Genomic DNA, 22938 nt, shown 5'->3' on the forward strand with positions numbered 1-22938 from the left:
TGGGGTTTGGGTTTTTTTTGGAATGTTGTATTAGAGAATGTTAAAATGATGCAGCAAGCTACAAAGTTAAAAATAATACTTAAAAGACTGCACTGTTCAGGCTTTTAAAAAATTACTTATGTTGTTGCAAGAGTAAAAGCTTTTACAAGAAGCTTTTATTCTACCACAAGTTCTCCTAACGGAAACTTTTTCTAATGGTGAAAATGTCATGTTTTGGTGAAAAGTGTGCACATGATAATTTTATTTTGATTTGGTCTAATTTTTTAATTGTTTTGATGTATATGAAGCATATCTCTAAAGACAGGATCTTTATTCATGGTGGATTTCTTATCTATGTTTTTCCTCTCTACTCATGTATCTTACACCACGTTGAATTTCTATGTGGTCATTTCTATGTACTTATAAATGCAGAATTACTACTTCACTTGAGAATAGTCAACAGGGAAATATTTATATGTAATACCTTGATTTTATGCAATTTTTTGTAGTAGTTTAGGAGGAAACCATCTATTGTTCTGTAAATGACTGTGTGCCATTTGCTATAGGTGAGAGGAGTCACCATGTCTTTTTATGTGTCCAGGGAAGCATGTTTGAAAGCTACAGTATGATGAAAGAGCGAGTCAGAAAGGTGGAAGAGGAACTAAAAATACAGCAAAAGGAATTAGAAAAATCAAAAAAAGAGGTAACTTTCTACTCTGATGTACTTCTGAGGACCAAATTTGTTTTTTTCTTATGTTTTCTTGAATGGCTGTCTTCTTTCTGTCAGGCTCTAACACTTTCACAAAACAGGAAAGTCTCTGATCTGCAGAGCCAACACATTTCTCTGATCTTTGAGTGATGAATGGCACAGTCACTCTTGGTTGGCCAGAACATCAAGGGAAGCTGTAATCCTGCAGCACTCTTTGGCAGGGGCTGAGTGCCCTGATGAACGCACACACAACAGCCTGCCTGCTCTGGCCATCTCTGGGCAGCTGCTTCCCTGCACATCACTGGGAATGAGGAGAAGGAGAAGGTAGTGGAAGCACTGAGGGTTACTGCAAACCTGAATTGGAAGTAGGTTTTGAGTGAGAAGCCAGCTCATGTGCAGCCTGGCACTGTCAGGGGTTTGCTGCATCCAGAGGCATTGCCAGGCGTGCTGCCCCTTCTCTCCACAGCTGTGTAGCAAACACCAAGTCCAGCAACACCTTCTTGGAGACTTCCAAGTGTGGAGGGGGAGTTGTGTGTCTGCGTGAAGTACATCTGCACCTTTGACACCATCTGAGGAAGCTTTCAGTATTGTGCCTTTCCAAATGCGTTAGATATTCACATTCCTATTTTTATTAGTCAGTCTCCACTCCATGCACATCTAAGCAGAATTTGTTGGTTTTTGTGGCAGGAATATATTTATGGGGTTGTAACAGGCATCACTCACACACCCTGTGGAGAAACTATGGCAGCAACAGGTGTGTTGAGTATGTAAAAGAAAAATGGCAATAAGGCTTTTGTGGTGGTTGTTTGACATTATTGTCCTTTGAAAGCTGCTTTATAAGACTGCCCAGCTTTCAAGTGCACAGCAGGAATGAAGGGATAGATTTAGATGACTGTTGGATGGTTAGACAAGGACTTTTGACCTTGTATTTTGAACATAAAGAGACAGGGTTTTTTTATTTCTTTTGTAAAATCTGATTAACTTGGGTCCTTCTTATCCTTTTATTTGTTATAAGGAAGTTGTGTGTTAAAATACTTTTCTCAGTTTACTTAAAATAATGTGAAACCTTTGCTTCCAGAAGGCAGAAAAAACGATATATCATAGGAAGGAAAGAGGTTGCTGTCAGGCAACCAGCTGAGCTGTTGAGGAACTTCTTTGTGGTTTTTGGTTTGGATTTGTTCTTGTTTTCAAAACTACAATTAATGTGTGTAAGTGGAATAAAGGCAGAGTAGAAAAAAATTAAAAGTTGAGCATATGGAGGGCTTTTTTCCTCCTTCTTTGCATTCTTCCTTTTTGACATTTTTGTTTTGATTCTTATACTGAATTAAACACTGCATTGTGCCAGCTACTAAGGAGAAAATTAACTCTGTCCCAATTGAAACCAGGGCACATTCTTCAAGAAAACCTTTCCCCCCTGCCCAGCTAATAAAAAACTTGTTTTCACGTTGCTCTGAGGGCTTTCAATGATGTAACCTTTGAAATCATGTGTGCATACCCCACTGCTTCTTTAAACTTTATTCCAAGTATTCATTGTACCTTCACGTTTAGAAATAAATTTAAATAATACTTTGGCATAGCTCTAGTGAGATATTCTATAGGACACACTTCTAGAGTTGCATTAATGTCTTATGATAATATTGTAGTGTATTGTATAACTTCATTTATTTTAATCAATTTATAACAATTCAAAAGCTATGATGTAGAGAGCAGCCTCAAATCCATGGTTGTAAGCTGGTATTGAGAAAGGATACCACTGCAGGACTAATGATACTCAGTAATTTTTGTTCTTCCTGTTAGGCTCAGAAGTGGTACAGAGACCTTGGTTTTGCTGAAACAAGGTGTGAAGAAACCAAAACTCATTTGATGCAGGCTCTCTCAGAACTAGACCGCCTTAAGCAAGAAGTTGGGAACAAGATGCAGGGAAAGCAGCACTGCAAATTAATGGTATGTATGTAAATGGCATGGAGAAAAGCATGGTGCTTGGGAGGAGTGTTCTGGCTGCAGAAACACCCATCACGGGTGTTTGGAAGAGATTTGAAGCAAGTGTAGAGCCTCTCCAGGCACTGAAATTTAAAAGAGAGCAGATGTTATGCAAGGTAGACAATCTGTCTGCAGAATAGTCCAGGTTCTGGGCTCTGCATGGGCAATAGAAACACCACTTCTTGGTTTAGGAGGGCTCTTGCTCTGCTCTCTTTAGCCAAAGTCATTTTCAGATGGCCTAAATGAAAGGTGTTGGAGGAGTCTGCAGTGTTTCCACTATTTGCCCTTTTTGCCCTGATTTCAGGCCTTGTAGCCCTGATTCCTGGATTTGGACAGCAAAATGACACTGTGGACAGATGGTGTGGATTAAAGTCAAAGTCATTAATGGATGCATGTGGCACAAATATGTGTACCTAAAATCTAGGAAATCCTTCTATCTCACTGGAATGTGTTTATATCACAGAAAGTCTGTGTTTGCTGTAAATTAAACTTTTTTAATTTTCAGGTGGTTCTTTGTCTTGGTACAGGTTTAGGTTTTCCACCAAAATAAAGTGTTTTATGGAAAAAACTTTAATTACTGAATAATCTTCTGGAAGCAGCTTTTATAAAGACTTTTTAGCTAACCCTGTAATTATTTTTGCCCTCCTTAACTGGTGAGCTGCAAAGAAGAAATATGCAATTTCTACTAGATGGAAAATCACATTTGTAGCAATTTACAAATATTTGCAGATTCATTTTGAACCAGTTTGATAGATATGGCTTTAGAAGAAAATAGAAACAAATTCTGGAAAATATAAGGATTCTGAAATCAGTTCAGTTGCCTAAATGCCACTGTTTATCCCAGTTTAAGGCCTTAGGGCATCCTGGATGAAGGTATGCATAGCCACCTGGAAGTCCTAGGCAGTTATTTCATGTTAGATTGTACACCCTACATGGCACTATGGGCTGTTATTTAGACAGCTGAATTCTGACTTTTATATGAAAAATGTAAAATATTTTTCACATCATTCTGATGTATTGGTGTGTAGCATCCTAATACAATAGAATCTATTTCAAGCAAGAGGAAATGCCCAGATTGTTTGAAAATAAAAAGAAATGTGTCACATGTTTTGTTTAAGCTAACAGATAAGATTTTGGGTGCATTTTTGGCAAATCGAGATTTAATCCTTTTTTAGGGACTGTCTGGGGCAATTAGTGTTTATTATGTTGGTCAGTGAATTAAGGTGGCAATTATTCCTATGACTCACATGGGAATAAAATTCGTCAACCTTGTCAGAATGTTTTTACACTGGAAAAAGTGCAGGTCAGACTTTCACTATAAAACCATGGCACTTTTAAATCACTCCAACAACTTATGTTTTCAAATTACTGTTTATTGATCAGTAGGATACATTTATGCAATACTGTGATGCTGTTTGGTTTAAGTCTGACTTATTGTAGGCTTAGTGTCAAATTTTTGAATACAAGTGTCTCATTCCAGGGTCAAAGATGCAGTCCATGTACTTCACATAGCTGCATTTATCCTTCAGTTGCACTATTCGATGGCAGAACTAATTACCTGCATGCTCAAGTCCATTATGTTTTAACCAAATAATATTTATTTTGTTGGCACAATTTAGCAAGTAGTAGAATAGAAAATAGAGTAGATATATCTTAACAAAGGTCATCTTTATTTCAATAATTCACTTTTAAATAAACTTTTTAATATACACCAAGCTGTTGGTAGTATGTTTGTATGAGGCCTTAAAATATAAGTTTTTCTAGATTAAAAGAAAAAGACTTTTTGTCATAGAAAAGATCATGATCTACTTTTCTAGCATCATGTTACTTCCTGAAGGCAGTTTTGTTGACTGGTGATCCAATTTTTGTTTTCAGTTACTTGCTACCCTTGACCGAAACTCTTTTTCGTTACTCAGAGTTACTAATAAACCCTTATACAGTAAATCATAGTAATTTATACTTTTTCCTGTTCTGAATTTCATTTTTCTGGAACACCTCTTGCTGCAATGCTTGAAAGAAGTGAAGATGTGAGCACTCTGGGCTGAGAAACCAAAGTGTTTGAAATATGCTGTGTTTTGAGTGTGTCTTTTAGAACTTTTTGCATTTTTTATGTTCTCCAGGCCCTGCTGCCCAGGGATCCTGGTTGTCACCTGAGACTCCATAAGGCTGTCATGGTATTATTCCTTGCAAGTAAAAGAGAGCTAAGATAATATATCTGAAGCTTACTGCTAGGACTCTTTTTCAGTGAACTGTTTGCTAACAGGTGAAATATGCTTAAGCCTAGAAGTTTTTGGGTGATTTTTCTGGGATATTGAGGTGGTGCTGTGATTGAGTTTAAAAGAAATATGGGAGTGAGCAGGAAGGGGGCAGGGTACTGCTTACAGCTTTAAAATTAATATAATTTTGCATTAAATGCACACAGTTAAAAAGGTACCAGGCTTCCCCAGTGAACTCCTGATGACTGTCTGCAAAAAAAGGCCTGTAGCAAAAAAGGTCATATTCCTTCTGATTTTCTCACTGAGTTTTCAGACAAGCACAATTCAAATGAGAGAAGGAAAATATTGGTTTTATTTTTAATGTTTAGGTACCACCTTCAAAAACTAGTGATCTTGCCAGGTTTTACAAGAATGCAGTGTGTTAAATGCTATGTTTTAGGCTTAGTTGTCCTTTGGTTATTTCCCAGTCCCAGCTGCTGGGTCCTTTGTCCTTCTGGAGCTTGACTACATAACCTAATGTCACTGAAAACTGGGACATCTGACAGAGTGCTCATACATAAATCCTGTATGCCTCATTTGTGTGTTGAAACTACAGAAAACTGCTAGTGGGTCAGCCAAATGCAAAAGGAAAGAGGGAACTTTTCCCTGTCTCTGACCTTCACACAGTTGTTTTATTTCGCCACCTGTTTTTTCCATAAAGCATCTTCAGTTTGGGAGTGTTTCCCTTTTGGTTTTAACATACTTTTTGTGTGGGAGACAAGATGAGGGAAATACCATGTCATGGACTCATCCTCAGGCTTTTGTCCCTGCAGCCCAGGTCTAATCCATCGTGATGCATCCAGCTGTTCCTATTGTTCTCTTGACACAAGAGGGAGCCAAAAAGTTTGGTACAAAGCATCCGACCTGCTCCAAGGCTGTGCACAGAGGACTAGCTTCCCGAGGAGGAGCACTGTGACAGTGACATAATTCTGGTTTAAACTGTGTTGCAGTGATGGGCTGCAGGCAGAGTAATGTGATTTATCAGTTCAGTTTGCTGTTCCCTATGGAATGGTGCCTTCATGTGTTGCAGTCAAGTGTGTCAAAGGCAGAAAGGCTGGGAAAAATTTACTCTGGTGTTGTGCATCAGGGCTGAGTGTAAACTTCTTTCTCAGTTATATCAATATTTGTAACCATTAAAATTAAACCATCACTCTGTGTTGTCAGAAATGTATATGGTTTTACCACAGTATATCATGGGTCTGACTATAATTTTTAGCTTAATCTTTTATATATATAGATATATAAAGTATATATTCCTTATATACTGATACTTACATTATCAGAAATCTTGACAAACTATGTGTATCAACTCAATATTTTTTTTTATGTAATAGCATGAATGTGTCTCAGGATACTTCCTTCTCCTTCAGATTTGCCTCATTCTAAATCTATATATTTAATCAGGCAGTGTTACTTGTAGAAGCTGACCTTATGATGCTGACCAATAATCCTCTCAATCTAAGTGCATGAAACTGGGGAGAAAAGAAATTGAAGAGTGGGGGAGGAGGAGTTAAATTCAGAAGCTTCTCTTTCTACTTGTTCTATATCACTTGTTCTATGTATATCTATTATTACATTTTAATGTAAAAATATTTTTTAGAAATTTTTACTTAAGATCTTCCAGAATAATCTTCCAGAACAAATAAATATTTGGGAGACTGGAATTATCTTAATGAGATAAATATATGTAGAAAAACAAGGGGCAAATTGCTTCTTGTTGAAGCAGGAGACTGGGAACTTCTGAGTTTTTTCCTTACTCACTATGTGACCACAGATTGGTCACTTCATCTGTCTTTGCCCAGTTTCCCCATTTATTAAATCATTGCAATACATGTATTTACCTTGAAGAAATGTTGTGAGAATCCAATTCTATGCTTCTTCTCACAGGGTCAAGTACTCTTTACATATAAAGAGTTTAAGATTAGTGTAAAATATTAGTGCTAATATGCTCATGAATTTTGGGATCATACATTTTATAAGAGCTTGCTTCTTTTTGATGTACAAGGTAGGTAGTTATATTGATTGCTTTGTGGTATAAGACATGACTAAGAATATTTTTGTTGTTTTATGCACCTACATTTAAAATCTGTGTATTTTCTCTCTAGCCTGTGTACGCATTAAAGGATGCCCAGGAAAAAGAAGTGAATAAAATAGCCAGTAAGAGATTGGAGCAGCAAGTGTTGACCTTGAAAGCCCAGCTCAGGGACCAGGCTGCATTTCAAAATCAGTTTCGTGACTTGCAAAATGAAGTGAAACTCCTTCAGGCTCAGCTATGTGAAAAGGTATAAAATAGTTTTCTGTGTGCTCAAATGTGAGCTTAGACATCAGATTCTACATCTCTCTTTTCAAAGGGGAGAAGCAAAATAGTCTTCTTTCCTGGGAATGAATCTGAGGGTAGTTAAATGTTTTCCAGGCATATAAAAGTACTACTGTCTTCAGAGAAATAGGGAGAAGATGTAAACTGCCTGTGTGATACATATTATGGAAAAATGATAGATGATAATGAAAATTCAGTGTCTGCTCTAATTAATCTCCATAGTGTAATGCAAGAACAGTGATGCTGAAATTAGTGACCTCCTTGGTATAAATTGTCAGGATTTTTAAAATTTCCCAACTCTCTTTTTCCACTATGTCAGCTTATGAAACTCCAAGCTAATAATAGAATTTTGATAGAGTTTTCCGAACTTTTTTGGTTCATCTGCTAGGGTAACACATGAAGAGTTTCATTCAGACATTTTCAGATAGGTGTGTGGTTTGGATTTTTGCCATGCTTATTTTGATGAGAACCTCCATGTATGCACAAATGCACTGACACAAGTTTGTACACTTGTGCATTATATTTCACCTGGCAAACCAGAGTAGGTGCATTAAGATTTGCAAAGCTGCTGCTCTGAGAGTGACTACAGCTACTGAACTCTTGGGTGGAAACAAATTCCTCTTAGGACTTCTTTCCTTTAGATTTTGTTTCCTATTGGGAACTATATTTTGGAACAGATGTGAGCCAAATTGGAATTGCTCATCAGGCTCTTGAACAGCTACTAAATGGCATGTTCTCAATAGTGCTCTTTGTTCTTCATAGCCTGATACAACGAGTAGAACATGCTTCTACTCTGGAATACAAGAGATTATTGTCTTCTCCCTACTGGGAACAGGTTTCATTCTACTTTCTCCACAGTAAACCCATCTTTCTACAATTTTTGTTTTTCTTTTCTTGTTGATTGTCTGTCTGGGGGTGTAGTTTTGTTTTGTTTTTCCTAGCTTCATCCTGTGCTGTGGTTTGCTCTAAACCAGTCCTGTAAAGAGGGTAGTGGCTTCTCTCTGGCATGGGCTAGGGGATGCTTCTTAGAAGAACAGTGCTGGTAAAATGAAACTGTTCTTGAGTGTCTGGTGTCACATCAGGTGAGTGAAGGGTGAGATGTGCTGTCCATATAAATGGACAAATCATAAGCTCTTTGTTCTCCCAGTGCTAGTGCATGTTTCCCCTGTCCTGCTTGCTCTGATTCCTCCCAAGCCCACAATTTATTAGCTGAGGACAATGTGATCTTTTTCAGCATAACTGATTTCTCATAAAGGAGAGTTTTTTTAATGATGAATATAATATACTTCTGTAAACTTTATAGAAATATAAATTGTCAGGCAAAATAAATGCACAGGAGTCTGCATTGTCAAGAAATACTGTATTAATTCATAATGGTAATCGATTTTATGTTGCAAGATCCTGTATTTTTTTTTTCTGCATAATCAGAAAGTAGGGTTACTATCAGTAGATTTTAATCATAAGGAGAGACTAAATAATCTGGCCTCCCCTGCTTTACCTCCTAACAGAGGACATGTAACAGCTGTGTCAGAGTAAAAGGTTGTTGATGTTTCCTTTCCAGAATAGAGAATATGCATGCAGAAAATCCCTCCTCTTTTCTCTAATTTTAAAATATAATATTTATAAGGAAAGGGGAAAATTTTCCCCAAAGAATGTTTTGGAAGATTCACAGAGTAAATATGAGCATGAGTGCATAATGAAGGATAGCATGTCTTTACTGTGATACTGCTTTGATTAAATAACCTCACTGATCTAAGGCTCCATCTAAGAACACCCAAAAGCCTTTGTTAATTTTTAAGATCAATGCTAATGTGAGTAGGGCAGTGTTTGTATGCCAGAGCCTATCTGTGTGCAACCAATGCCTTACACTGATCCATCTTGTTTGTGGCACAGGGTCGCACAGATATGCAAAGTGTACATCTCAGTGTCAGGTCTAAAACAAATACCAAAGAACTGCTGGAGTATTTCAAAGTGATTCTTGGATAAATTGATGCAGGATATTTTTCAACCTTTCAGGAGAAAGAACTGCAGAAGAGAAAGTCTGAAGTGAAGTTGACATTAGCTCCTCTGAAGGTACTGTGTTTCCCTGAGCACTGATTCAGGACCTACACAAGGGGTATCCCTTTGCTTACAGGCTTCTGTGCCTGTGCCTTCCTTGTGCAGCTGCCCCTGATTAGCTGGATGCTGCTGGGTTTCACCTTAGGCAAGGGCTCACTGACATTATTGCAAGGTTACTTTCAGCCTGTCAAAAGGGAGACCTTGCACATGGAAAGGGAACATCTCTTTCCAGTTTATCTGTGCATATATATTGCTCTTGAAGGTGTGGAGGCATCTAATAATGTACAGACACAGAATACGATCTATAGCTTTGGGCCAGAACGTGGAATTACAGATCAGACACAAAATGTAATCTTGCAGTCTCAGAAGGGAGTGAAATGACAGAGCCATGGAATGTTTATGTGTTCATGCCACACAGGCTAAGCTGGCTTGCCTCATCCAAAAGTGCCAGGAAAGGAACAGCTTCATTAGGAGAATGCATGGTGAATTCCACAGGCAGGGATTTATTAACTCTGCATTTGATGAAGAGATGAAGAACCTGGTGAATGACATTACCCTGGCAGAGTACATGGTTGCTTTTACACCGCTGTGTGATCAAGAGGTAAGTGCTCCTACTTCCTTGTAGGATCTTCATGTGTACACTGTTGAATTAAGTGATGGCTTTCAAAGTGTTTAGTGAGACTTAATGTGTAATTATAAAATATATTTCATTGCTTAATATAAGTATTGCTTCAGACAAATCAGTGGAGCTGGACATTTTACTGTTGTTGTAGGCAGGGTCTAAATTTCAGGAGCTTAAAGCAAATTGCATCAATGTTCCATGCAAGAAAACGCTCCCCATATTTTGAGTATGTATCTGATGGATAATGCAGCACATATTACCCAATTTCATTTTAACTATGAATTTTGCATTTCTTTCCTGCATAATGCATTATTTCAGATTTCTGAGGAAGTCAGGAAAAGAAAGGTCAATAGTGAAGATTTTAAGACTTAAGTCAACTCAGTGGACATTTGTATTTGAAAGGGCTAGTCACTTGTGTTTCTCTGGCAAGGCAAAAGTGGGAAAGAGTCTGTTTCACACCTGGTTATATTCAATATTGTCATTAGTATCTTGGATGCTAGGAATAAACTTCCTAATTTTGGAGTTGCACCTACTTGAAGACTTTCTTAAGGACAAGAGTCTCCATCTGGCAACCTGAAGAAACAGGAATTCTCTTGCAGTACTTCAGTGTCCATCAACAAGTTTTTCTTCCTTTTGGTCTTGGGGTTGGTTTTTTTTTGCCTGTAAAAGTACCCAAACAATATTTGGTAGTGTTTGTATCAACTACACTCAAGTAGAATCTTTTTGGTTAAAAGTGGGGTTGGAGGAGGAAATACTGTGTTTTACAAATTTGTGTAATATTGTGTGCTCTTCACAACAGAGCACAGAATATTAGTTCATACTATATATTGTACTTCAGCTGTCACAATGCACTGCAAAATGAATACATAAAAATAATTTATCTTAATGACACTTGACATTTTCACCAGCAGAAGGTGCTCAAAATGGGCGTATATTATCTACAGACTTATTTTTCTGACGATTTTGCATTTTTACACACTGAGTGGTATTCTGTATCATGTTGATAGTGCTTATTCTTACAGTGTTATTAAGTGTTGCAAACTATCAGTCATACTTGTTTTTGTGGCAAAAAGCAGTTTAACTGCGTGTTAAGGAAAAGGTGGATTGATTCCAGGGGCAGACTCTGTCTGGCTGTGTCTCCTTGAGTACCTCAAGTGTGGCTCCACCACTGCCTCACCCAAGCTCCCACTGCACAGGAGTGTTTTATGGAGCTCATCTGTCAGAAGGGAGAAAGTACTCCACTGCCTTCAGACTTTTCTCAGACACTGCTGTGATAGATGAGCATTAGTAAAGCTTGCCAATAGATATCAAAATAGTGTTCACACTCACCCTATCTCCCTAAATGTTCAATTATCACAAAACTTAGGTTCAACAAGAAAGAATTAGATTAAATATATATTCTGATAGTCAGTGAACTTACCTGCAGCATAGAGCCCCATATTAAATCCCCTGCTTTGACAGATATTTAGCTGTTCATACTAAGTGGACCACAAGCCCCTTCCCATGGTGGTTAGCGCTGTAGTGGCCAGAGGTCTCACTTAGGCACAAATAGGATTAAAGCCTGGGGGTTTTTATCATACAGAGAACAAACTGGCTCTTGCTGAATGTCTGACACTGAGCTAAAGGCTCTTCTGGTTTGTGATAAGTAGTTCCACGTATTACAGGGGAAAACTTTGCTATCAAGGAAGAGTCGAATATTCTCATGAAAAATGTCTATTTCTATGCATCAGGTTTCCAAAGGAAGACACTGCAATGAAAAAATGTCCAAGTTTCCCTACTACTAATTTAATAATGTTTACAATTTATAAAAAAAGACTGTTTCATATTCATGTAGTACATTCCTTTGGTTTAAAAGATCTTGTACTGAGTTCTGTAGACATATGTTTTAAGTGAACTGACTTTTCATCTTGGAAGTTTTATTTCTTGCTTTCAACTCTTATTCTCACTGGACTTCACATCTAAGATTCCAGAACTATGCCCAACATCCACTTACATAAAATTCCTTTGAAAGCTCATTCCTTCCTTCCCCTCAGTTTTTCACTTCTACAGTGTTCCTAACATTAGAATTCTACTATACAAAACCCGGTGGACTGTTCAGGGGGTTTTTTGCCTTTTATTTTCCCTTTTAAATTAAAGATTTGCAATTGGCTTTATTAATTTCTGGACCCAGTAACAAGTGGAAGCCTGTCACACATTGGCAGCAAACCTCTGTGCCTTCACTTACTGATGAATTTTAGGTCAAAGTTTACAGTGATGCCTGAAGAACTGATACAGAGCCTTTTGAAGGGAAAGGGGACTCTGTATTCAATTCAGTGCCTCGCATTTCAGTAAAAAACTTGGAGTCATTTTCTCAGAGAAAAAATTGGTTCACAGTTCTATTAAGAACTCTTTTTTTTTTTTTCCCTTCTTTTTCGTCTGTACATGGAATTACATTTAGAGGGGATAGAGCTGCTTCAGCTGGGGATGCCCCAGCTTTGGTGGGGAACTAATGGGCACCACTACGTTACTTATACTTACAGACCAAGGCAAACTTCAGCTCTTTGCTTATGCAGGACACAGTGGATGGCTGGTCATTTCCTTCTGTTTGCCAGATTTTCATCCCCATTAAAATACTAAACCACAAAGATGGTGTTATGCAAAACCCACTGTCTTTGGAGCTTCTCTTCAGACTTCACTTTCAGCATTCATGGCTCTGCTCTCAGACATGATAAATCCCTGTTGTTCCTGTGGCTTTATTTTGCTGGCTAACTCAAGACTTCATCAGTTCAGTTCAGCAGAGCAGCATACATTTTGAAACTTGACATTCTTGATTATTTTCACAGCCCAGCATTACATTCAAATGTTTGTGAGTGAGAAATAAGATTTGCTTGAATCATGTAGTATCTCATAATTTTGTTCCAGCAGTGCACTCTTCAGTGAGGTCAGATACATGCTAGAGTAGTATGTTCATAAAAGAAAGCCAGTTTTCCTTCTCTTAATAAGTCCCTGTAAAGAGGACTAGGTTTTGAATTACTTTTCCTCACAATAAAACTCTACACCATGAAACTCTTTATTTGTAATTTAGTTTAATTGAGCAATTTAATATAATTTAAATTAATTTTAGTGGGTTTTTTTAGTAAACTTATATGATTGCACAGAAGGGGTTTTATTTCAATTCTTTTTCATCCACCACCTATGCCACTTTGATGAAAGCAAAAATTCTATGCAGGATGGTGAACAAATGCTGCCTCAGCTTTGAAAAAAGTCATCTTTTGAGCAGTCATTGGAATGAGAATGTATGTCTAATATGGACTTGAAATTTTTGGAGGCACGGAGAAGTTAATTTCTAAGGCTTTGTGATATATTCTCTTTTTAAAAGACTTGAGAAACCATTGCAGCCCATTGGAGTGGAGCAATAATAAATGTTGGCAATAGAAATATTTTAAAACCTTTTCTTGTTTTGTGTCTGGAAAGTAAAAAGCATGTGGCTGAAGAGGACACATTCCTGGGACAAGGGCTGCCTCCAGCGGGTACATGTGGCACTCGGCTCAGTGCCATAGCTGGGATTCACGTGCCCAGTGTCAGACACAAAATGTGTGTCCATCTTTGGCCTTTTGTCTTGTCCCATTTTAATCACCTCCTTTTGAATGCTGATTTTTTTTTTTAATTGGAAGGACCTTGGCCTCATATTCCTTTTCTTGCTATTGTCAAATTAATTCATGGACATTATTAACAGTTATTGTTTTTCTGCCTTTCCCAGTGAAAAGAACACAGGACAGCATTCATCAGCTGATCTTGGACATTCATGTTCACAAAACATCAAACAAAAAAGGACTGGGACTTAGCTGTGCAACAGCTGCTTTACTTGGGATGGTAAAAGTGGGAAGCAAGAGAAGATGTTCCAGATGAGTAATAGGATGTGTGAAAGAGGAGGCTCGATTTTTTTCCTGAGTTTAGTTGTCTACTTGCAGTTTAAGAACCAGGATTTACCCAGACTGGGTGGCTTGAGCATGAGGCAGTGTCAGTGCTGCTTTGATGGATCAGAGAGCCACACAGAGGAGCAAGTGAGCTTGGCTCCTCTTTCATATGGACTCACCCCAGCCAGTACAGTTGTGCAGTATTTTTGGCCTTTTCTCTCTCTTTTGGGCTAGGTGTGGAGAAAAAGGAGTATGTTTAATTCTTTCCTTCAAATGATTAAGCAAACAGCCTCTGTCTGGATGACTGTAATGGAAAATTCTGCTCATCCAATTTTTCTTGTGCTGGAACACTTTGACCTGATGATATATTTTATATATTCTTTCCATAGTGGATCTGAAACCATTGTGGCTGTTTGCCCTCATTTCTTGGGGCTGAAAGGGAATTTGTGAAAGGAATGTAGGGATAAATGGTAGTGCTTTTTAATGCTTTTCATGCAGTCATCTTAAACCTTATGGATGGAAAGCTCCAGGCAAGGAATGTGTCCAGTGCAGTGAATTGTTTTACAGAATAGGGTTTAAATGCTCAGAACAGCATAGCTTAATTCTTCTTTCTGTCAAGGGATTTCTTCTGAGATATATTTGGGTAGAACAATGCTTTTTGTTTCTATTTCTACTCATTACCTTGCAAGAAATCACTTACTGCTTTCCAGTGAATCGTATTTGAAGATAATTCTCTGATGCTTTCTATAAAATGGTTTGTGTGTGGCTGTTAAGGTCAGAGGCTTTTCTGGCACTGAGGGTGAGATACATTTCCTATATGATGTCTGTACTTCTGACAGTCATCTGTGGTAGTTTATCTATTTATTCATAGTTAAAGCAGACAAAAACATACTTCCAAGGAATTATCTCGCCCATTTTATGTACCTGCTTTAGGTAAGTGCAGATGACCAGGCACCAAGAGGCTGCCCAGAGAGGGAGTGGAGTCTCCCTCACTGGAGATCTTCAGGAACAACCTGGGCACAATCCTGGTCCATGTGCTCTGGGATGGCCCTGCTTGGGCAGGGAGGATGGACCAGATAACCCAGTGTGGTCCCTCCCAGCCTGACCCATGTGTGATTCTGTGATAAGGTGGGAAGAGCTGTAGAAATTGGACTCCAGTGGTTGGGAGATATGCTTTGGTTCAATGTGTCCCACCCTCACAAGGAAGAAAGAATTTAGCTTTTGGCTTTCAGTCTTTTTCGGACAAGGCTTATCAAGAGCAAGGAATCTTTCAAGATTTTGAAGGAAGAGGCTTTTTTATTTGACATGCCTCAAAAAACGTGCCTTGAATGACTGGAATCACAAGTGGATGGAGTGAAGTTAGTTATTTATCAATTTTTTAAAAGGGTGAAGTCAATTGTTGAGAGATATGTTATTTTTGGCTTTTAGAGAAATTATTAAAAATACTGAGAGACATGAAATACAGATTTTTAAAGGTTAGTGGGAGCCTGGCTTTTCCAATGAAACAACTGATAAAGCTGTTCAATAATTATGTAAGTGGTTGTTTGGATAGAGGGGATCTCAAGAATTTGTGCTGGTTGAGGAGAAGGTTCTTACTCAAGGTTAGTGCCATTTGAAAGTAAAGTTGAGTTTAGCTGACAAGATTTAGATCTATTTCCTGACTGCATAATACAGATATTTCAGCAGTGGTTTTTGCTCTAGTTCATCAGCAACAGCATGCATTTCTGTAGAGCAGCACATGCCAGGAATAGCCATGACTAAAAAAAGAAAAGCTTTAAAAACTAACCTTCCTTTATTTTCTGATAAATGATAGAATTTAGATTAACAAAAAAGGTACAATTAAAAACATGCAGATAAATGAAAACATTTTCATCTTCTCTCTGACACCACTGTCTTATTTTTTTGTAGTGTTGGGGAAGCTGATGTTTTTTGGTTTCAATAGCAATCCTTTCTAGAACTTGGCATTATGTTTACACTCTTGTCAGCTTGGTCAAATATCACAATATTTTAATTTCTTCATAGGTGGGGTAATTTCTGGAAAATTGAGAGGAAAGCAAAAAAAAAAAGGAAAACAAAATAAACACAGTAATAATAATAATAATAATAATAATAATAATAATAATAATAATATATAACTAACCTGAAAAATAACAAGTTAATGTGTGATCAGTTGAGATAAACCACTGAGATTTTGCTTAGCTATGTAATAAAACATGCAGCAAACCCAGCACAGGGAAGAAATGATGATGTCTGGCTCCAGATCAGAAGACTGAAGGATAGCTTTATTAAAACTATACTATATTACATTAATATACTATTTAAAGAAATACTATACTATTCTATATACTTACTTCTTACTTACCTATCTAAAACTAACAAACCCATGATTCTGCTGAGAGTCCAAGACACAGCTGGATCCAGTTGGTCACTGAACCTTCACCAGACTCCAACCCAGCAATCACTTCAGGTAAACAACTTCCATACCACATTCCACGTGGGGAAAATAAAGGAGCAGAGATAAAGATTGTTTTCTCTTCTTTTCTCTGTGCTTCTCCTGAGAGACAGAATTATGTCCAGAGAATGTGACTGTCACATCGCTACATCCTTAGTGCTATAGGAAATGCAATCTTTAGTGCTAATCTTATGACACACCCAAGATGAGTCCTATGAGAGAATCATACCAATTTTCAAACAGTGCACACTGTACTGTGAAATCTCTGTCAGGGTAGTAGCATCTACACTCACTGGGGTTTGCATTAACCCTGCTTTCTGCTGAGTGTCACTACTTTGGCTGCAGAAGAATTTGCTAATTCCAAGAGGCAAAAGGGTTTGTGGGGTAAAGAGGTGAGGAAAGGGATGACCCTGCAAGGAGGTTATTTTTCTAGAAATTACTTGTGCCAGTGTCAGAGCTTTGATTTGGTAGTGTGTTTATTTCTGGCAGCTTTATCAGCTCCTCTGCCTATGAGCAGGACAGTGATTTGCCTTTGCATGGGTCATTGAGCTCCAGAACTTGTTCTGCTCCTGCTCACACTCATCTATCACCACAACTGCCTCTAACTGTGCTTCCTGTAGTGAGGAAATTCCCATCAAATATTTTTAGATCTGATATCTTCATGCCTCAAAACACTTCAGGGCTGACCTTTCATTGCTTTAAGCCAGCTGGCATTTTTTGTGAGTGATGGGGAGAGATACTGCACTTGTAACCTTGGTTAGAAACCAAGGACTACAGGAGCTGCCTTGGGCTCCTGTGTTTAGAGAGGAACATCCAAATGTAAAGCTTCCACTTTCCAACTGATCTATGCCTGCAGTGCTAGGATATATTTGGGTATTCATGCCACCTTGCCTAAATAAATGCAATATCCAGATGGCATCACAGGCCCCCTCTGTAATCAGCATAGAGAAAGCAAACCTTTTTGGGAAGAGCAGCAATCTACATTCTGTGCCCCAACTGACCAGTGTGAGTGGTCCTTCCATTCCTGGATGTGCCTCCCTTGTTCCCTGGCCTGTTGTTCAGCCTGAGCTAAAGGATCCAGGTGGAAGCTGCTGCTGGGCAGTGTCTCAGCTGGCCACACGTGGTTGTGCTGGGTGCTTTAAGGAGACCAATGACCACAATTCATCAGAATTTGTTCCCTCTGCTCATGGTGGGGAGCCAAGAACAGGAGGTGAAATGGCAACAACAAAAATACAATGTGTTCTTCATGTCATAATAGAACTATATTTAGATGCAGGAGCTTGTCAATAAATGCTCATCTTTATGTTGGGTCATTTCAGAGCAATCCTACTCTACTATTTCAGAGTCCTTTGATTTTGCTTTTTTTTAATGGACACAAGTGATGTAGCTAAAACTGAATAAAAATGCAGAGAGCAAAACCAACATATTATTTTAAGTAAACTGTGTTTTCTTTTAAGTAATTCTTGCTGACCTGGCATATATATGTATTTGCACTTCTGGAGTTTTTGCAGGAGGAGTAATGGCAATGAGATGTTAATGCATAACAAGGTGTATTAATTTTAAGTATAAATAAATAAATCTTCAAAATCTGAAAGGCTGAAATGGCAAGGCTTGCAATCTCAAGAAAAAAATGCAACTGTGATCTGGGAGGTATAATAAATTTGGTTTTGAATGATAAAATGCTACTGCCTTGTAGCAGTCATTTGTATTCTGGGAGATCTGCTTGCAACTGTTATGAAAATGTGCATAATTAAACTGCCATTTCTCTCTTAAATTGGTCTGCAGCTCAGTGAAGATATTCTAAAAGGATAGTTTGCTGTGGTGTTAAAGTTGATTTAGATATGAGATATGATCAACTTAATTTTTTTTTGTTTTGAATAGGAGGCTCCAGATAAGAGTTCATGCAGTTGAACACACTTTTGGAGTCTGTTCAGCTTAACTTTCTTGAGCAGTCATAGGTAGACAAACCTGAATCAGTTGTGCAGCATGGAGTGAGAAAATATGTGTCTAAAAGAATCCTGTTAGAAATTTTTAGATTCTTCAAGAGAACTGAGATAATTTTTAAAATCAGGATTTTTTTTTCTAGTTTTAATCTAGGTTTTCTTAATAGCCCAAGGCATATTTTCAGCTGCAGTTAAAGCTTAGATATCTTTTTTGTTTTATTTTGAGGATGACTTGTTGAATACAGGATTCTTTATTTAGAGAGGTGCAGGAATGCTCCATGTCTGAAATTATTGGTATGTTATCTTTTACCTTATTTTATTAAATGTAGTTTATTTGCAGTTAATTTCTGTGGATATTTCTTTTAGTGAACTCATCCAAATTACTTCCACTAATCCAAAATGAGCAGCATTGGAAAGCTTAATCTATCTTGAATTTGTTAAAATGCTATTTTCTCCTGCAGATGCTGCAATCCTCCACAGACATTTCACAGGCTAATGGACAGCCAGAGGATGGTGTGGCAGGTGCTAAAGGGAACGGGATGGCTGGGTCAGTACCTGCAGCCCCTCAGCCAGGGATGGATGGCCCCCACAGTTCTCCCCTCACCCCAAATGTGTGTGCTGGTTCTTCTGTGGCAGTAACAAGCCCTGAGAGGATCACAGCCCTGCATCGAGAGCTAAGAGAAAACCATTACAAAAACTGCCAGGTCAGTAAAAGTTTTCTCACTGTTTTTAATTCAGTGAAATCTCTTATTCTTGGCAGAAGATACAGATGTTTGAATGATTCCTTCCAGAGATACACAGCTGATTGTTAGCTTAGACAAGCTGACAGTAATAACTGTTTGATGTTTTTCATTATGCGTTTTCTTTTCCATTGTTTAAGAGGGGCTTGGGGCTTATAAAAATAATTAAAAGATTTTGATTTCATCATGATGTATATTACTCTGTGGTAAGATAATCTTTGCATATTGTTGGATGTTTTAGAAAAAGTTATGTTGATCTTGTTCTACCTTTTTTTTCCCCCCGTACAATTCCTTTTTTTTAGTGATCCAATTATTCCTATGCCCTGAAGCTCTTTATAGTAATTTCCATTAACTGCAGGAATCCTGTTAAGAACAGAGCTGATCAATTGCAATTGCATTTGTGACAGTCTGCTGCTAAACTAAACACGCAAGAGATTTCAGCCTCTCTGAGACAGCATAACCTCTTCATACTTGTATGGAAACAAAAATCAAATATGCAATTACTGGCGCCAGTTAGGTAGAGTAGTTAAAAATATTACTCTAGTGATTTTCCTTTATAATCTTGGATTAAAATAAATGCAATGAAACAATTAAAAGCATAAATTTTGCTTTTGGCATGAATGAAAAGAACATGGAAGATACTGAGACATCATTTTAGTTAAGTAATTTATTATGCAATGAAAGGGTGACTCAGAATTCTGATAACACGTTACTTAGTCCAGGCAATATATGTAATAGTTCAAATCAAGTTTCCTAGTCCTTTTCTCTCTCACACTCACATATAAAAAAGATCAATGAAATATGGCCATAAAAGAAAACTGTTATGAAAAGCAGAATGGAAGTAAATATTTGATTGATCTTTGTGAACTCAGAGATTATTTTTTTATATAAATCATATGAGCTTTAATTAAATCCTAATGAAAGCAGGACATGGGCCTCTTGTGCATTTACATGGGAGGCACCAGCTGAATCAGCCACAATGCACAGAGCATCCTGTTTCCATAAAAGCATACAGCAACACGCTGGGACATCCAAGGTTACGGTTTCTGTTCTTCTTTCCTCCTCAGATACCTTCAGTTGTCCCCTCCAGCTCAAACCCGAGGGCTGGTCCCAGCCAGCCCATGAGCCATGAGGAAGCCCCTTGGCCTGTGCTGTCAGGGATGAAGGATGCTGCCGTGCCCCCGGAGCGTGCCGCGTTCTGGGCCACGAAGGGGAGGGATCGGCTGTCGAAACACGATGATGTATTTTGGGGTCAAATAGGAAATCAGCATGCAGGTGCTATTGCCCAGGGAATGAAACACAGAAATGCCATTATGAATAAGGCATGGCTCTCTAGAGAAAAAACAGATGGCTCAACCTCAGCTACCACAGCAGAAAGCTATTTGCCAGACGTGTTGTCAGCAAATAATAAAGGTCGATATCCTGTGGGGAGAAATCAGCTGCATGGGAAAGAATAAAACCTGCAGAAATAAAACAAGGTAAACATCTCAGCAATGTGATTTTTCCCATTGATACAGAAGTACTAATTTTTTTTTGTTTTAAAATCACAGATATTTTACTAGTTAGCATGGCCTAGCAAGTAGTTCGAGATGACTGGAAAATTTATATGGAAAAGAGCTATGGTATTTTTTATGATCAAAATTTCATAGAATATTTGCGATCACTGAAACACATGGATTTTTCATTAGCCAGGCTGCCTTCCCATTTTGTTTTCACCTTTTGCTGGTGATTTGATTTTCTTTTAACTGAAATTGTGAAACAAATCTATTAAATCACTTTTGCTTTTATGTATAACCTATTTCTTCAGTGTTCAGTGGCAAGTTCTGAAATAACATCTCCCTTGTGTGACTGTTTCTGTGGAATATCAGGAAATGTAGTGTCATGGACTTCCTAGAAATTAATTTTATAAAAATTAGAGGGTAATTTTGCTGTGTTTCTTTACTATTGGGATATTTTTAAAAAATACATACTTTTTTCTTAATAGGCCCAACTACAGCAGAGCATTCAGTGTGTTGCTGTAGGAGCTAGTATCTGTAAAGCAGCATCCTTCAATTGTTGCTTTTAAGTAACAAATTACATCTTAGCTTGAGTAGCTTTACTGGACACATCCACAGCCACTTTCTGTAGGGGACTGCGTGGGCTGTGGGTACAGAAATGTCTGAGTTCACAGGATGGATGATGCAGGCTGCACCCTGTGCTGCCAGACCCCTGCACAGGGAGAAGGGTATGGAGTGCCAGGCCGCCTGTGCTGGCATCACCAGGGCAGAGCTTCCCTGCAGTCTGGCCCAGAAATAGCTGTGGTCTGGGCTGCAGGAGCCTTGGGGGCATCCTGGCTGTGAAAAGGAGGAGGGAGTCACAGTGTGTCTGTGCAGGTGCGTGAGTGCACTGGTGCTGGTTGGCTCTGGGAAGTTTAACTGAGCACGGTTGTAAATTCTGCAAAATACTGATTTAAATTGTGATCTCACCAGAGTTAATTTGTTTGTAAAAAAAAACATTATTCATACATCTTTATCATTATTGTGTATTTTTTATCCCTTTTATTAGAAAAGGGCATTCACACACAGTAATACATGTCACAGTTGCTGTCTTTTTCCTCTGCCTCCATTGATTACCCCAGCTGGTTCATAGTATGTTACTTCTTGTTTTTCGGAAGCCAGAAATAAAATGCCTGGTTTTGATGAAATATTAATGCACACAGTCACACTTTATTGTGGAAACCCAGCTTCAGTTGCTCAGTAAGGTAGCAGTGCAGCAGTAACTGGATTGCTCTTTATCCAACATAGCTTTAGACAGCACACCCCAGATGCCAAGGGAAGTAGTCCTTGGAAGTGATGTTGTTGAATGCTGCCTAAGCAGGAGGTAACAGCAAGATTCCAGAATGTGGGCTTTTGCTTTTATGGGTCTTTATCTTCTCCCTGATTGCTGGCAAGAGCTTTTGAAGACAGATATACCTGTTATCCAGCCATCAGCTGCCTTGTCAAGTATTAAGATATTTTGATATGCAAAACCACTTGTAAATATTGAACATGGTAACTGTTACATTGATAAAATGATGCTTTAAGAATTTGCCATTGTGAGAACTTTTTGGAGGTTTATCTTGCTGACAGTAAAATACAGAGCCTGCCAGTTCAGTCTGAGGTCAGATCATAATGCATGAAGTGTGCTAATAATGAAGGTATTAATAACAATACTCTGTGATAATATGATAATAAGTCTTTGTTAACCTAGTGAAGCAATTTACTTTGAGTTTGCAACTATGGTGACTTTCCATGAAATTAAGCCTTTGTCAGTCCAGTCCCTTTCTACCACAGATAAGTGTGGTTTATTTTAAGTGTTCAGGCTTCATTTTCAGCTAATTAGGTTATTTGGCCCCATTCTTCCTCCTGCTGGAACTAATAATTTTCTGAACAAGAGCTGCAGACACAGAGATGTAGATGGAAGAACAGACATTTGCAAGGATATTACCTGCACTGAAGCACAGTAATTCAAAATGGACTCAAGCAATTCATCCAGCAAATGGATTTTGTGCTGGCACTTCCTTGCTTTGCTTTCACAAGTCACAGATTTCAGTTAAAATCCTGTAGCCCCTTGTGGTTTTAATTTTTTAAGACATCCATTCTTCCTGCTACACAACATTGTTTAAAGATGTGCAGATACCACAACTACCATTTGGCCAGCTGTTTCAGCTGCTTTTCATTTCTCTTAATTAAAAATGCCATAGTTTGGACACTACAGTGGAGGAATGGCAATGAATTAGCAGCAATCAGTTTGGAGAGCTGCATGCAGCAGCACTGGAAAAGGTGAGTCAGCTAAAGGTTTCCTCTTTTAAACCTCTGCCTAACTGCATTTCTCCCCCTACTGAATGGACAAATGAGAAGTGATAGTAAGATCATACCAAATAATTATGTACTAGTTGGCTTACAAGAAAATGAGCGGGTACATTGCACCATCAAACAAGGAGTTTCAAATTATTTAGACATGGTCATT

General features: G+C 38.2%; 1 protein-coding gene across 4 annotated transcripts in view; it reads left to right on the top strand.

The window, feature by feature from the left end:
* Window positions 1-22938, top strand: part of LOC110481867 (uncharacterized) — a 70316-nt gene that overhangs the window by 426 nt on the left and 46952 nt on the right. Inside the window, exons 2-8 of one of the 4 annotated variants that reach the window (XM_077782756.1) lie at window positions 581-682; window positions 2486-2632; window positions 7029-7205; window positions 9257-9313; window positions 9717-9899; window positions 18673-18915; window positions 20019-20429. In XM_077782756.1, the coding sequence (XP_077638882.1) occupies window positions 587-682; window positions 2486-2632; window positions 7029-7205; window positions 9257-9313; window positions 9717-9899; window positions 18673-18915; window positions 20019-20408 (1293 nt within the window). In that variant the 5' untranslated portion in view covers window positions 581-586 and the 3' untranslated portion in view covers window positions 20409-20429. Of the gene's footprint in view, window positions 1-545; window positions 683-2463; window positions 2633-7028; window positions 7206-9256; window positions 9314-9716; window positions 9900-18672; window positions 18916-20018; window positions 21046-22938 lie in introns of those variants that run through there. The other 3 variants (XM_077782757.1, XM_077782758.1, XM_077782759.1) reach the window with 3 other exon arrangements.

The sequence above is a fragment of the Lonchura striata genome, chromosome 4 (assembly GCF_046129695.1).
Source record: "Lonchura striata isolate bLonStr1 chromosome 4, bLonStr1.mat, whole genome shotgun sequence".
Lineage (NCBI taxonomy): Eukaryota > Metazoa > Chordata > Aves > Passeriformes > Estrildidae > Lonchura > Lonchura striata.